The 17768-nt window shown below is 34.9% G+C and overlaps 1 protein-coding gene across 5 annotated transcripts in view; it reads right to left on the bottom strand.

Annotated features, from left to right (window-relative positions):
- Nucleotides 1-17768, bottom strand: part of LOC126820261 (transmembrane protein 87A) — a 444177-nt gene that overhangs the window by 37464 nt on the left and 388945 nt on the right. For 2 of the 5 annotated variants that reach the window (XM_056100809.1, XM_056100810.1), the window contains exon 19: nt 17231-17305. The exons of 1 other annotated variant lie outside the window; for it this stretch is intronic. In XM_056100809.1, the coding sequence (XP_055956784.1) occupies nt 17233-17305 (73 nt within the window). In that variant the 3' untranslated portion in view covers nt 17231-17232. Of the gene's footprint in view, nt 1-4997; nt 17306-17768 lie in introns of those variants that run through there. 2 more of the 5 variants (XM_056100808.1, XM_056100807.1) reach the window with 2 other exon arrangements.

Below are 17768 nucleotides of genomic sequence, written 5' to 3' on the forward strand. Positions count from 1 at the left end.
AAACGTTTTTTAAATCAAATAAAAATTATGACCTCTATAGGGTCTACAAGCTAAAAACGCGATTTTTCGTACAATCAGGGGCCATAATTCAGGAAATTATACTATGAAATGTGCGAATATCGAAAGGACTCGAGATCTTAGGGTGATAAACCTATATTTCAGGTTTCGTTGAAATCAGATAAAAATTGTGACCTCTAGAGTGTTCACAAACGATTGTGGACGGACGGACGTCATGTGGCCGTATAAAAACGTTTTTTTGTACAATCTGGGGCTATAATCTAGAAAGTGATGGTATGAAATGCACAAATATCAAAAGGGACTGAGATATGTTTTAACTTTCATCAAAATCGGATAAAAATTGTCAAATTGTGTCCTCTAGAGGGTCCATAACCTTTGTATTACATACTTATACACAATTTGCATACAAAGAGCGGCCATTTTGTCGGGCAGTTTCATTTCATTTTTCCTGAAATTCCAATTCAATCTTCATTATGGTGGAATGGTGATACATCTAAAAGGTTTTTAGATGTGACCTCTAGAAAAACCACAAACTAAAAATGCGATTTTTCGACCAATCAGCGGTCATAATCCAGGAAGTTAAGTTCGGATATGTGTGATTATCAAAAGGAACCAAGATTATAATAAAAACATATATTTAAAGTTTCATCCACATCGGATAAAAACTGTGGCCTCTAGAAGGTCCACAACCTTAATATAACATATTTTTACACTATTTGCTTGCAAGGGACAGCCATCATGTCCGTCCGTTTTAGTCCAATTTTCACGAAATTGGAAATCAACCATATATTCACACGTTTTTATTTTAAAATCAGATAAAAATTGTGACCTCTATAGGGACCACAAGCTAAAAAAAGACGATTTTCGTAAAATCAGGGGCCATAATTCAGGATGTTAAGAATCGATATGCGCAAATATCGAAAGGACCCAAGATCTTTGGGTTATAAACATGCATTTCAAGTTTCATCAAAATTGGATTAAAATTGTGACCTCTACAGGGTCCACAACCTTGATATACCATATTATTTACACTATTCGACGGCCATTTTGTCAGGCAGTTTTGGTCCGATTTTCATGAAATTCAAACTCAACCTTCATTACGGTGTAACAGTGATATAATCAAACGTTTTTTTAAATTGGATAATAATTGTGACCTCTCGAGGGACCACAAGCTAAACAAGCCAACAGTGAGCCTGATGTCCCCCGCCGAAATCCCAAAATCAGTAAGATGACACATATTAATTAATCACACATTTATTTTTTTCAAAAGTATCAAGCAATCAAACCGATTATCAACTATACACCAAGTTTCATCACTCTCTCTCTCAGATAGAATCAAAGTTATCTGGTCCCAAAGCATCGGCCAATAACATTGCTTAGCACTGTTTAGCTTTAGCTCGAAATGTTAATCACTGAACTCAGTCAAGACATTCACCTTATGAACATCAACATCAAGTTTAAACATTCTACCTCAATTATGTTCCAAAGTCTTGACCAATCAAATTGCTTATCGATCCTTAGCCTAAGCAGAAAATTCTCATCATCAAACTTAGCCAAGGTAATGATATAATGAATCTATACACTGAGTTTCATCACTCTCACTTAATCAAAACTAAAGTTATTGTCCCAAAGCATCAAACAATCAGATTGCTAATCTCTGCTTACCCTAAGCAGACAATGTTTATCATCAAACTCTATCAAGGCATTCACCTAATGAATGCCTACACCAAGTTTGAACATTCCACCTCAACTAGAAGGAGAGTTGTTGTGTTCCAAAGTCTTAACCAATCAAATTGCTTATCGCTCTGCTTACCCTGAGCAGAAAATGCTAATTATCAAACTAAGTCATGGTAATGATGTAATTAAACTATACACCAAGTTTCATCACTCTCACTTAATTAGAACTGAAGTTATTGTGTCTCAAAGCATCAACCAATCAAATTGCTTATCTCTGCTTACGCTAATCAGAAAATCCTCATCTTTTAACTCCGAACTCCATCAAGGCATTTACCTAATAAACACCTACGCCAAGTGTGAACATTCTAGCTCACTTAGAAGGAGAGTTATTGTGTTCCAAAGTCTCAACCAACCAATTTGCTTATCGCTCTGCATACCTGAGCAGAAAATGCTCATTATCGAACTTAACTTAGTCAAGGTGTTGATGTAATAAAACTATTCACCAAATTTTATCACTCTCACTTAATTAGAACTAAAGTTATTGTGTCTCAAAGCATCAACCAATCAAATTGCTTATCTCTGCTTACGCTAATCAGAAAATCCTCATCTTTTAACTCCGAACTCCATCAAGGCATTTACCTAATAAACACCTACGCCAAGTGTGAACATTCTAGCTCAGTTAGAAGGAGAGTTATTGTGTTCCAAAGTCTCGACCAATCAATTTGCTTATCGCTCTGCATACCTGAGCAGAAAATGCTCATTATCGAACTTAACTTAGTCAAGGTATTGATGTAATAAAACTATTCACCAAATTTCATCACTCTCACTTAATTAAAACTAAAGTTAACATGTCCCAAAGCATCAACCAATCAAATTGCTTATCTCCGCTTACCCTAAGCCTAAGCAGAAAATGCTCATCTTCGAACTCCATCAAGGCATTGACCTAACAAACACCTACACCAAGTTTGAACATTCTAGCTCAATTAGAAGGCAAGCTATTGTGTCCCAAAGTCTTGGCCAATCAAATTGCTTATCGCTCTGCTTACCCGGAGTAGAAAATGCTCATTATCAAACTTAGTCAAGGTAATGATGTAATGAAACTATACACCAAGTTTCATCACTCTCACTTAACTATAACTAAAGTTATCATGTCCCAAAGCATCAACCAATCAAATTGCTTATCCTAAGCAGAAAATGCTCATCTTCGAACTCCTTCAAGGCATTGACCTTATGAACAACTACACCAAGTTTGAACATTCTAGCTCAATTAGAAAGAGAGTTATTGTGTTCCAAAGTCTCGGGCCAATCAAATTGCTTATCACTCTGCTTACCCGATGGACGGACGGACGGAGACAGACAGACCCATTTTAATAGTCCCCTGCTTTCTTCGAAAGGCGGGGGACAAAAAGGCGATTTTTCGTACAATCAGTGGCCATAATTCAGGAAGTTACAATCTGATATGCGCAAATATTGTAAGGAACCAAGATCTGTGGGTTATAAACATGCATTTCAAGGTTCATCAAAATCGGTTTAAAATTGTGACCTCTATAGGGTCCACAAGCTAAAGACGTAATTTTTCGTACAATAAGGGGCCATAATCAATAAAGTTTTGATCTAATACATGCCAATATCAAAAGCAATCAAGATCTTTTGGAGATAAACCTATATTTCAAGTTTCGTCAAAATCGGATAATAATTGTGACCTGTAGAGTGTCCACAAACAATTGTGGACGGACTGGGGCGACGACAATATATGAAAATGTAAGCGTATAAAAATTGTGACCTCTATAGGGTACACAAGCTAAAAACGTGATTTTTCGTACAATCAGGGGCCATAATCCATGAAGTTACGGTCCGATACATGACAATATCAAAAGGAACCGAGATCTTAGGGAGATAAACCTATACTTCAAGTTTTGTTGAAATCAGAGAAAAATTGTGACTTAGAGTGTCCACAAACAATTGTGGACGACAGGGGCGACGACAATATACGTCCACATGAAAATGTGGGCGTATAAAAAGGTTGTCGTCTCAGGACCATAAACACTACCTATAAATTTAAAGTCATCAGATGATAACTTTGGTCTGCAGAATATTCAAAGAGGTCAAGGGCTATAACTCTGACATTACTTATCGAATATCGGCTTCTTTGGGTCATGACATTAAACATTGTGTATAAATTTAAAGTTAATCGGATGATAACTATGTAGAGCATCCACAAGATTTGCCAAAGGATTCTTTGTCTCATGACGTTAAACACTGTGTATAAATTTAAAGTCAATCCGATATTAACTTTAGCCCCTAGAGCGTCTGCAAGATTTTTCAAAGTGATCAAGTGTCATAACCCTGGCAGTAATTATTGGAAATCGCTGAAAATCAATAGGATTCTTCGTCTCATGACCTTAAACACTGTGTATAAATTTAAAGTCGATCTGATATTAACATTTGCCCCTAGAGAGTCCACAAGATTTTTCAAAGTCATTATGGGTTTTAACTCTGGCAGTAATTATCGGAAATTGTTAAAAAAATCAATAGGATTCTTTGTTTCATGTTCTTAAATATGTCAATCACATATAAACTTTAGCGCCTAGAGCGTCCACAAGATTTTTCAAAGTGATCGAGGGTTATAACCCTGGCAGTAATTATTGGAAATCATTGAAAATCATTAGTCTTATTCGTCTCATGATCTTAAATACTATGTAGAAATTTAAAGTCAATCGGATATTAACTTTAGCCTCTAGAACATCCACAAGATATTTCAAAGTGATCAAGGGCCATAACTCTGGAAGTAATTATCGGAAATCGTTGAAAATCAATAGGATTCTTCGTCTCATGACCTTAAAGACTGTGTCTAAATTTAAAGTCAATCAGATATTACCTTTAGCCCCTAGAGCGTCCAAAAGATCTTTTGAAGTGATCAAGGGCCATAACTCTGGCAGTAATTATCGGAAATCGCTGAAAATCAATAGGCTTCTTCGTCTCATGGCCTTAAACACTGTATATAAATTTAAAGTCAATCGGATATTAACTTTAGCCTCTAGAGCGTCCACAAGCAATTGTGGACGCCGGACCGACGGACGGACGGGGGCGACGACAATATACGATTTTGCAAAGTCATTAAGGGTCATAACTCTGGCAGTAATCAATAGGCTTTGTCTCATGAACTTAAACATTGTGTATAAATTTAAAGTCTATCGGATAATAACTTTACTCCCATGCTTGTGGATGCTGGTCGGCCAGATGGACGGGGGCAATGACAATATACGACCACTTTTCAATGTGGGCGTATAAATCAAGAAATGGCACATGTAAAGAAATTTATTTACTTTTCAACAATGAAAGCAGCCAAAGAAAAGTAGTCCCCATTTGACATACATATAATATAGATACATACTTACATATATAATTCTCACAATATGCATGTAAATATTTATAATAATAAACAAAACGTTAGACAAAACCAGCTGATTATATAAAATCAAGATTTCCCCCATGTTAAAGTAATAGAAATTATCAAACCAAATATTAATGTTACTATACTAACAGTAATACTGCTCTATGATTAAGCTGTGAGTTTTTACATTCATTATGAAAGTGATGATTTCTATGAAAATAGTGTTACGCCAGAATAAAATATTTTGTTATTAAAGCAAAATAGGTAATATTATACTTCTATTCACAACTCCAACCTTACAAACAACAAGCGGTTACCATGCAAGATACGCCCATATTTTGCAAGAGATAAACAGAAAACAAGCTAACAAAAAATATGTAATTTTTCGTACAATCAGGCATCATAATCAAGTAAGTTAGGGTCCGATACCCGCAAGTATCGAAAGGAACCTCAATCTTTGAGATACAAACATGTATTTTAAGTATTTTTTTAAATCAGATACAAATTGTGACCTCTAGAGGGTCCACAAGCTAAAATTGTGATTATCGTACAATCAGGGGCCATAATCCAGGAACCAATATATCATAGACACATCAATAATCCATAACCCGGTCCTTTAGTTTTACTCATCTATAGAGCTTTGGGTTTTAAGTGAAAAATAATTATTGTGTTAGCTGCACAAGATTGTCCAAGTCTGCGACAATCTTGTGCAGCTAACACAATAATTATTTTTCACGAAAAATGAGAACCACAAAAAACTGGCAAGTGTTGGATGTTGTGTATAAATATTGAATGAGAAACATTTATAGTAACAATGGTTGTAGGTGATGCAAGCTAAGACCATGAAGAAATGGAGATTTATTTCAATTGTACAATGATACAGACAATTTTATATACACAAGATGCAGTGTGAAGTTTATCACATATAGGTTGAAGGTTTACAGTAGAAATGGATGTCTGATTATATACCAAATCAAAACCAATGATTTTTAATTACTTATCTGATTGTCCGGTGGCTGAAGGGGGGGAATCGCCAACCGAGCTGTGAATTTATGAGACCAAGTTTTTCTAGACCAGTTTTTTGCGTAGATTCCGAATCTGGGTGGTGATCAGGCGTTTGAGGGGGCGCTTTTTTGAGATATATGGGGGTCCAATGTCTACAATTGGGGGGCAATGTCATTATGTTGACATAAATGATTATCATGTTATATATTAATAAAACATAAATTTCTAGGCCTATATTTCAAGTTTCGTCAAAATTGGATAAAAATTTTGACCTGTCAAGTGTCCAAAAACAGATTGTGAATGGACGGGGCGATGGCATAATATCATAATATGTTCACATGAAAATGCGGGCTTACAATATCGATAATTTAGAACTTTCTACTAAAGACCAAAATAAAATTGACTAATTTACATATAGATGTTTCTTTTTAAGTTTTCAAGATAATCTGTTAATATTTGCATTAAAACCATAATCAAAATTTAACTAACCCGAATGTAAAATTAATTGATATTACAATATTAAACTAAAGCAAATTTTACATCCAAACTTTATCAAGCATAGTATTACTTTTAATAGATACTTTTCTGTTTAGAATAAAGTTCAATAATTTTTGTTCAGATTTAAAATCTACATGCTGGGTAAGATTAATTTTTAATCATATTCCATATGTTTCTTTAACCTGAAGTGAGACAATACAGAAATACACCTTATTTTATTCCATCTACGGCAGACAGTTCATTATAATCTGTATTCCTAAAGATCTGGGCCCATATTCAAAGGTTTCCTTAAAGTTATGTGAAAATACTTAATTTTTCTACTTAGCTATTAACAAGTTGCATAATTTCAATGCAAGTTATGTTCTTGTGCCAGCAACACTACTCTATTTATATCCTAGTTGTCTTTGCTAAAAAAATTTAACACATGGAGATATTCATACTACCTTCGAAAGGTAACGGTAGAATGAACATTTATGTCATACTCATAGGCTTATTGTGTATTTATTCTTTTTATTTAAATAGATTGAAATTACATTTTTTGTATCATGGTAGCATTTACAACACACTAAGATAGCCACGCAAAGCATGCAATACACCCACACAGCTGCTTTGTCTTAACTGCAGTTTATCCAAACGGAAAACTTGGATGTTGTGCAAATTTGATAAGGATCTAGGATCCGTGATAATCTCTAGGGTTCATCATCTTATGACCCCATTGCTTCCAACCAAATTAGAAAAAAAAATCTGTTAAAGTCTATAGCCTCTTTTGCGTTCAAACAGTTTTCAGCAAAGGGAGGATACTTGGGAACGTAAGACTGCGGATTATGAATAGTGATAGGGATCAATTAATGACCCCAAATTTTGTTAAAAAATGTAGCCTCTCTCTTGTCTTCACAAGGTTCTAATTAAAAGGGGGCATAACTCCGGAACGGAAAGTTGCGGAATGCTCAATATCGATAGGGTTCATCCTCTCATGACCCCAATGATTTCCACCAAATTTTAGAAAAATCTGTTAACAACTATACCCTCTATCGTGTTCACAAAGGGGATGACTCCAGAACGGAAACTAGCAGAACGCTTAATATCGATAGGGTTTATCTTCTCATGACCCCAAATTTGAAAGAGAGAGAGAGAAATGGGGGTTTAACGTCCACTCGACAAAAACTAGGTCATTTCGGGACTAACATGATTCAATTTTATTTCAATAATTTGCTTGCGCGTAGGCAATCCTACTCATTGTCGCATATGACCAGGGAATCGAAACCACGTCAGTTGACTCAATGACAGACCTTATGATACAGCACGCACAAGCTAACCATTCAGCCATCCAACCCCCAACCAAATTTGAGAGGAATCCATTAATAATCATAGCCTCTATCGTTTACGGGAAAATGAGGGGTGATTCCAGAACGGAAAGTCACGGTACAAGGAATATTGATAGGGTTTGTCCTCTCTTGATCACAATGATTCACACCAAAATTTGAAAACAGTCCGTCAAAAATCTTAGCAACTATTGCACTCACAAGGTTTTCAACAAAGGGATTGATAACTATGAAACGAAAAGTCGCAGAACGCTAATATCAATCGAGTTTGCCTTCAAATGACCGCAATGCTTATATCCAAATTTTACAAAAATCTGTCAACAATCGGTTGCCATGCAAGATACGCCCACATTTTGCAAGAGATGTACAGAGAAGAAGCTAAAAGCCAACAGTGAGGCTGATGTCCCCCGCCGAAATCTCAGAATAAACAGATGACACATATTAATTAATCGCAGATTCTTTTTTTTAAAAAGTATCAAGCAATCAAACTGATTAGCAACTATACACTAAGTTTCGTCACTCTCTATAAATAGAATCAAAGTTATCTTGTCCCAAAGCAATGACCAATGAACTTGCTTAGCTTTAGCTCGAAATGTTAATCATTGCATGAACTCAGTCAAGACATTCACCTAATGAACATCTACATCAAGTTTAAACATTCTACCTCAATTAAAAGCAAAGTTGTTATGTTCCAAAGTCCTGACCAATCAAATTGCTTATCGCTCCTTAGCCTAAGCAGAAAATTCTCATCTTCCAGGCAAGGCTCTACATGGCGACTAAAACACTCGCCATGGCGACCAAATATATTTTCCGGCTAATTAAAATTTTCACTTGAGTCGCCAGCTGGCGACTGTAAGTTTTTTTTCTCGTTTTAAAATAATTACAAAGTTTTTTTTTACAAAACTGAATTTGTTTATTCAGCGCTTCGTAAAACTGGAACTTACTAGGGGAAATAACTCCAATTTAACGACAATATTTACGACATTCATATATTTTCTTACCATGTGCCGAAAATCGTTCTAACTTCTAACTTACGGCAATGTATACAAAATGTCCGACTACGCATGTTGTTGACCCATTTTTCTAACCCATACATTAAAGTTATTCCCTATATATTAATAAAATGAATAAAAAACAAAATCTTTTAAGCTCTTTCTTTAAAAAAAAGGAAGATTCCTCTCTGACACAGTCTTCTGACGGAAATCTAGCCGGTAGTGGCAGTAGTTCAACTACGAGTCAAAGTGACCTTGTTGTTACTGACACTACTGACATCGTTAGGTCTAGTGCTTCGAGTTCTAATGTTAGTTCCATAAGTTCCACAGTAGCATCAATAGGAAATCATCAGGGAGTAGTCATAGAAACGCAGCCTACCCAGGGGTCTAGAAAGGGAAAACGAAAATTCATGCCTTCATGGAAGGATGAGTTTTCATGGCTCATGTTTGATGAAAGTCGGCAAGTAATGTTTTGTGATTATTGCCGAAAAGCTGGACCAGAGCTAGCTGGCAATACCGAATTTTTGACTGGTACATCAAGTTTTAAAAAAGAATCAATTGCTAGTCATAATAAAAGTAAAAGACATGAAAAATGCCGGTTTAAAATTTGTGGATCTTCTGAACCCCCCTTAAAATACTCCATTGTCCAATCTTTTGAAACTGGGATAGACAAACAGTCCCTAAAAGCTGAATCAGAATTAAAAATTAAATTCAATACTGCCTATGTAATTGCCAAAGAGGAGCTGGCATTTACTAAATTTCCAATACTACTGATGCTTCAGAAAAAGAATGGTTTGGATATAAGTGCCACTTATGACAATGATGTTAAGTGTGCTGAATTTATTTCCACCATTTCTCAAGATTTAAAGTTCTCTACTCTTCAAAAACTTCAATCTGCTAAGTTTATATCCATCATGATTGATGGTGCAACTGATAGGTCTGTGGCAGAAAATGAGGTTGTATATGTAAGGTTCATTGAAGGTGGCAAGCCAATTAATCGGATGATATCCCTGTGTGAAATTGAACATGCCCATGCCTCTGGTCTTGTAGAGAGCATAAATAAAGCTTTCACTCAGTTTGGAATTGAAAATTATTTAGAAAAATTAATTGGTTTTTGTGCAGATGGTGCATCTGTAAATTTAGGGCAAAGCACAGGGGTTGTAGCTAAATTAAGGGATTCAGTTGGTCATCTAATCGATATTCATTGCATGGCACACAGGCTGGAATTGTCTTTATTGGATATGAAAAACAAAAATACATTAATGCAAAACTTAAATGACGTTCTTCATTTAATTTGGAAAACAGTCCAAAAAATAAAAGAGAACTTAAAGTTATAGGAAATGAATTAGACTGTAGAGTTTATTCACCAGCACCAGTAAAAGGCACTAGGTGGGTTCCTCATATAGATCATGCCCTTAAAATCTTCTTAGATTCAAAAGGAGACATTTCTAAACAAGAATCTCAGTTTGCCATTATATACGCTCACATGGAACATTTAAGTGTGTCAAGTAAAGCAGCAGAGATGCAGGGAAGGGGTAAATTTGTTTGTAAAGAAATGTGTCAATTTTACTTTGTTACATTTGCACATTTTATTTGTGATGTATTTGGAGATTTGTCTAGAATTAGTCTCAATTTTCAGAAGCCTGACATGATTTTACCAAGTGCCATCAATATAATCAAGGAATGCACTCTTACTCTTAAAGAGTGTTCAAATAGTCCTTTGCCAGGGGGATATTTGCAAAAATGGCTCAATTCTGTTGATTCACAGTTAAGCACCTTAACAAACTCAGAAAATAGAATTATAACACTTAAATTTCAGGGTGTTGATATTAAATTTGGAAGTCAAGATAAGATAGCGAATTATGAAAACTGTATTATGGAGAAATTTTCTTCAGTTATTGATTTAATTTTAGCAGAAATAGATAAGAGATTTATAAACTTATTGGGGGCAAACAAAGATGACAACATTGCTAAGGTTGTTAAGGCTTTCTCAGTGTTCAATCATGACTCATGGCCTACTACATCAGACAGTGAATTATCATATTTTGGTTCTGATCTAATCCAAATTTTAATTGACTGGTTCCATGATTCTTTGGAAAAAGCAGGTTGTCAAATAGACTGCATTCTACTTGAGTGGAAACAATTAAAATTACTAGTAGGTAATGAATTTAAAAATAAGTCTTATAATGAGGTATGGGCTAAAATGTTAACTAAAACACCATACAATACAGACTTCAAAAACGTGTTAATGCTTGTTGAAATCCTCATGGTCCTTCCAATAAGTTCTGCTGATTGTGAGCGATGCTTGATGCTTTTCCGCTCAAAAGAGAATTAAGTCTGACACCAGGTCATCACTTTCAGTACAGAGATTGTCAGACCTAATATTTGTCAGTACTGAGGGTCCGGAAATAGCCTCTTATATTCCAGACGGCGCTGTAAAGAGATGGTTAGGAATGAAGAAAAGAATTTTAACAGCTAAACCAAAGTTTAATGATGATATTCATTTTGTACATTAATTGTTTTCTTTAAACTGTTCAGTATGTTGTGTTTCATTCATTATAAATGTCATTGTAATTTTTAATATTATTAAAATTAAAATTTATTTAAATCAAAACTGGTGTTCTTTTTTCTGCATTGTTTTATATTTAGCATTATGATAAAGATTAAAAAAAAACAACGCGTAATATCTAGTAGTGATTTACGTTACAGACTACAGTTAATAGCATTGTAATTTCTGGCTACTAAAATTTTGGTGCTGGCTAGTAAATTTTTAGCATTTAGTAGCCAGTGAAGACTAAATTTTCCATGCCCATATTGACCCTTGCTTCCAGGTAATGATATAATGAATCTATACTCAGAGTTTCATCACTCTCACGTAATTATAACCAGAGTTATCGTGCCCCAAAGCACCAACCACTCAGATTGCTTACCGTAAGCAATGTTTATCATCAAACTCCATCCAGGCATATATCTAATGAACACCTACACCAAGTTTGAACATTCTAGCTCAATAAGAAGGAGAGTTATTGAGTTCCAAAGTCTCGGCCAATCAAATTGCTTATCGCTCTGCTTACCCTTAACAGAAAATGCTCATTGTTGAACTTACTCAAGGTATTGATGTGATAAAACTATGCATCAAGTGTCCTCACTCTCACTTAATTACAACTTTCATCAACCAGCCAAAATGCTCATTACTGTTTACCCTAAGCAGAAAATTCTCATCTTCGAACTCGATCATGGCATTCACCTAATAAACATCTGTGCCAATGAGAGTTATTGTGTTCCAAAGTCTTGACCAATCAAATTGCGTATCGCTCTGCTTACCCTGAGCAGAAAATGCTCATTATCGAACTTAGTCAAGGTATTGATGTAATAAAACTATTCACCAAATTTCATCACTTTCACTTAATTAGAACTAAAGTTAACTTGTCCCAAAGCATCAACCAATCAAATTGCTTATCTCTGCTTACCCTAATCAGAAAATGCTTATCTTCGAACTCCATCAAGGCATTGGCCTAATAAACACCTACACCAAGTTTGAACATTCTAGCTCAATTAGAAGGAGAGTTATTGTGTTCCAAAGTCTCGGCCAATCAAATTCCTTATTGCTCTGATTACCCCGAGCAAAAAATGCTCATTATCGAACTTAGTCAAGGTATTGATGTAATGAAACTATACACCAAGTTTCATCACTCTCACTTAAAGATACATTATGGGAGATTTTTATAGAGAGTTGGCCATTCTTGCTATAACAGTTCAAAAGAAGATGATGAAAGAAGAATATATTGAAAAATTCAGTCAAATTACTTTATTCTGAACATAGTTATCATCGTTGTAATATTTGCCTAGAAATGGTAGCGAAATGTGTCTTCACCTTCCCCGATCGTTTGATTGACAGGCGTTAACTCCACCTACATATCTCGATTATCAAGTAAAGTTTTCAATGGCATACGGAAACGCTTTACAGCGGCCTCGCTAAGTACACTCTATCATTTAGCCTCGATCTAACTGACGTATTTTCATCAGGTTACCCCTTATTTGATTTAATCAATTAGTGAAATCCTATTTAAATCCGAGCTGTAGCCGAGCCATCCGTGGGTCTACAGAGTTGATTTTGGTCTTGTTGTTTAAATAAAGATCTAATTTATAATTTCTATAACATCTGAAGCCTAAATTAAGACTTGCAATAATCAGATTTAGCTCTTGCATAATGCATGTTTAATTAGAACTAAAGTTATAGTGTCCCAAAGCATCAACCAATCGAATTGCTTATCTCTGCTTACCCTAAGCAGAAAATGCTTATCTTCGAACTCCATCAAGGCATTGACCTAATAAACACCTACACCAAGTTTGAACATTCTATCTCAATTAGAAAGAGAGTTATTGTGTCCCAAAAAGTGTGACGGATGGACAGACAGACAGACAGGCGGACAAATCCATTTTAATAGTCCCCTGCAGGGGACAACAAAAAAAATTGTGACCTCTGGAGGATCCACAAGCTGAAAACGTGATTTTTCTTACAATCGGGGGTGATGATCCAGGAAGTTACAGCCTGATATGTGCGAGTACCGAAAGGAACCGAGATCTTTCAGATATAAACATTGACCAAAATCTGATAAACATTGTGTCCTCTAGAGGGTCCACAACCTTGGTATTACATAGTTTTACGTTTACACTATTTGCATACAGGGAGCAGCCATATTTTGTCAGGCAGTTTCGGTTCAATTTTAAAAAAATTCAAACACAAAACGTCCCTATGGTGTAACGGTGATATTTTTAAACGTATTTTCTTTTTTAAATTGGATAAAATTGCGACCTCTAGAGGGACCACAAGCTAAAAACATGATTTTTTGTAAAATCAAGAGCCATAATTCAGGAAGTTACGGTCTGATATGCGTTAATATCGAGCAAACTGAGATCTTTGGGTTATAAACATGCATTTCAAGTTTCATCAAAATCGGATCAAAGTTGTGACTTCTGGAGTGTCCACAACCTTGGTATTACATACATGAAAAAGTGGGCGTGTATCGCATTCACAAATTTTTCATCAAAGGGGGAATAACTCTAGAACGCTGAATATCTATAGGGTTCATCCTCCCATTACCACATTGCTTCCCATAAAATCAATGCTGGAATTAACTTTCGAATGTGTGTCTGACACCATGTCAGACTGGATGAACATTCTGCCTGACATTTAAAATTTTTTGGTCGGACATAATATTCTGACATTTGGGTTGGCACAATGTCTATCAAGATCTATTCTGTTGACTAATATCTTTTGCGATCCACATGACGTGAGCCAGGACAATTTTGCTTAGTTTTCGTTTGATCGAGGAAATAGGTTTTGATTCGTCACGCATATAACCAGCAGGATACACCCACATTTTTGAGAGATGGATAGAGAACAAGCTTAAACGAAAGTGATTTTTCCTACAATCAAGGGCCATAATTCAGGAAATTACAATTCGATATGCACAAATATCAAAAGGAACCAAGATCTTTGGGTTATAAACTTACATTTCAAGTTTCAACAAAATTGGATAAAAATTGTGACCTCTATAAGGGTCCACAACCTTGATATACCATATTTTTACACTATTTGAGAACTTACGCCGGCCATTTTGTCTGTCAGTTTTGGGCCGATTTTCACGAAATTCGAACTCAGCCGTCCTTAGAGTTTAACGGTGATATAATAATACTTTTTTTAAATCAGATAAAAATTATGACCTCTATAGGGTCCACAAGCTAAAAACGTGATTTTTCGTACAATCAGGGGCCATAATTCAGGAAGTTAAGGTCCGATTTGCGCAAATATTGAAAGGAACCGAGATCTTTGGGTTTTAAACTTATATTTCAAGTTTCATCAAAATAGGATTAAAATTTTGACCTCTATAGGGTCCACAACCTTGAAATACCATATTTTTACGTTATTTGAGAACGAAGGGCAGCCATTTTGTCTGTCTGTTTTGGGACGATTTTCACGAAATTCGAACTCAGCTGTCCTTAGGGTTTAACGGTGATATAATAATACTATTTTTTAAATCGGATAAAAGTTATGACCTCTATAGGGTCCACAAGCTAAAAACATGATTTTTCGTACAATCAGGGGCCATAATTCAGGAAGTTACAGTCCGATTTGCACGAATATTGAAAGGAAGCAAGATTTTTGGGTTATAAACTTACATTTCAAGTTTCATCAAAATAGGATTAAAATTGTGACCTCTATAGGGTCCACAACCTTGATATACCATATTTTTACGTTATTTGAGAACGAAGGGCGGCCATTTTGTCTGTCAGTTTTGGGACGATTTTCACGAAATTCGAGCTCAGCCATCTTTAGGGTGTAACGGTGATATAATAATACGTTTTTAAATAGGATAAAAAAATTTCATACAATCAGGGGCCATAATTCAGGAAGTTACGTTCCAATATGCACGAAAATATCGAAAGGAACCGAGATCTTTGGGTTATAAGCATACATTTCAAGTTTAAACCAAATCGGATAAAAATTGTGACCTCTACAGTGTTCACAACCTAAAAACATGATTTTTCGTACAATCCATGAATAATCCATGATAATCCATGAAGTTACAGTCCGATACATGCCAATATCGAAAGCTACCAAGATCTTTTGGAGATAAACCTATATTTCAAGTTTCGTCAAAATTGGATAAGAATTGTGACCTGCAGACTGTCCACAAACAATTGTGGACGGACGGACAGGGGCGACGACAATATACGTCCACATGAAAATGTGGCCGTATAAAAATGTTAACCATTAAATTGCCTTGAATGTCATGATACTTGGGGTAGATACGTGTCGGTTGAGAAATGCAGGGTGTTATTTTTTCTACGGAATCAAACACAAACACAGTGTTTAAGGAATGAATAATTGGGTCACGCTTCCTGTGGATTTAAAATACACACCACCCATTGAGAACTTAACTATTTGTTGTATGATTAAATACAGTATGATTGAGACTTTGAGTTATTGTTCATTACAATATAAATCCATAATTTCATCGGCACCCATCATTCGATAATATAGCTTCCGTCTTTGACAATGTTCGCCTAATCACACGACAATTTCCCGCCATTTTTATAAAGGGTTGAAAATACGATCTTATTTTGGGAAATTATTTGTTTGTTGTATTATTAATTAATAAAATATGATTTAGATTATCAGTTAATAAATGTTGAAAACGATACAAGTCTTGACCAATCTCCCATTTTATTTTGACCTTGCAAATCCTAAAATATAAATCCCTTTATAAACTGTAGTGGCTACGCAATCTATGTACACGTTACCGTGAAAACATGCAGAGATTACTACGCCGTAAATACTACATCGGAAAAATAATAATATAATATGGAACTACGGGGGTATGGATAATTATTTTACTGTAATATAAGAACATGTAAGAAATTATCAGGAAGCCTATTTTGTAAATATGCAGGAATATACATTTCATCAAAATTTGTAATAAAAGGTTCTATGCTGAAATACATACAACCAAATTACACAATTCGACTCACGACTGCTTAATGCATATCAGCATTGGATTTATTGAGAAAATATCAAATCCCTGAAGGGTGACATCATATAAATTCCACAACAATGTATGTTTCATCTCGTAAGATTCCCTTGAATATATGTGTCAAAAATCGTTAAATTTTAGTATTTGGTCATTTTACCGAAAATAAAGGGGCATAACTCTTATTGTTATTAAGAAGAATTCATACCACAATTAAAAATCACATGTCGACAAAATATTAAAATCCCGTACGTAATAAAAATTCATATTTACTTCCCGTACGGTATTCAATTCATACCACAATTAAAAATCACATGTCAACAAAATATTCAAATCCCATACGTAATAAAAATAGCTGAACCTCGCTATTTTTCATATTTAATTCCCGTGCGGCATTCAAATTTATGTCAGTAACATTCCTACAAAATTAAGCATTTTCGTAATACACTGAATGAAAGCTTGCCGATTCTGCTTCGGCATCAAATACACAACCGCAATATTCCTTCACATGACCAGGATGCTTCACGCCATATTTGAAAACAATCCGATAAAAACTCTAGTCTCTATCATATTCACAATCCAAAATTTGGGCGTATAAAAAGTGATCTAGAGTAACAACCCATAAGTAGTTATCAGAAATAATTATTGTTTGAAAAATATAAATGATGACCGCAGACTGTAAGATTTCCTTTAAATACAGACCCTGTTTTATTAGATGTATTTATAATACAATATCTATTATGACAATAAATCACAGAATTATAAACATGACTCCTATAGCATAATTACTTTTACTCCATTTTTGACATTTCAAACTTGGCGGTCATGATTTCTTCATCTGAATCCAGTAAACTTGGAAGTGCTCTGAAAAAGAAACAATAGATATTGCCTGGTAAATAGATGGTGCCTGGTCAATAGGATTCTCTATCAGAACACAAAATGGATTACAGAAGTTTTAAAAAGATTTCTCATCAACTGTAATTTATAACCTCATAACCTCATAGGTTATAAGTCCAGTAACTTACCTACTGCGAATAAGTCCAGGAAGTTTTAAAATAAACATTCTTGAAAGTTGGATTTGTGCAATGATTTATAGTTTTTGATCAGAGTTAAGGTGTAAATTAGGTGTAAATTGTCATTTTCAGATTATGACTATATATTTGACTTTATTCGCTTTTTAAGTAGATCTAATCAATTCTGCTTACAAAGCATTTTTTCAGATTCAAAATCGGATAAAACAGTTTTTTTCATAGAGGTTCAAGGTTGCGATTTTTTACTTTTTGTGGAAGAATTTAAGATTTGACATAGTTTGGAAAAAGTAATTTTT

The sequence above is a fragment of the Patella vulgata genome, chromosome 5 (genome assembly GCF_932274485.2).
Source record: "Patella vulgata chromosome 5, xgPatVulg1.2, whole genome shotgun sequence".
Lineage (NCBI taxonomy): Eukaryota > Metazoa > Mollusca > Gastropoda > Patellidae > Patella > Patella vulgata.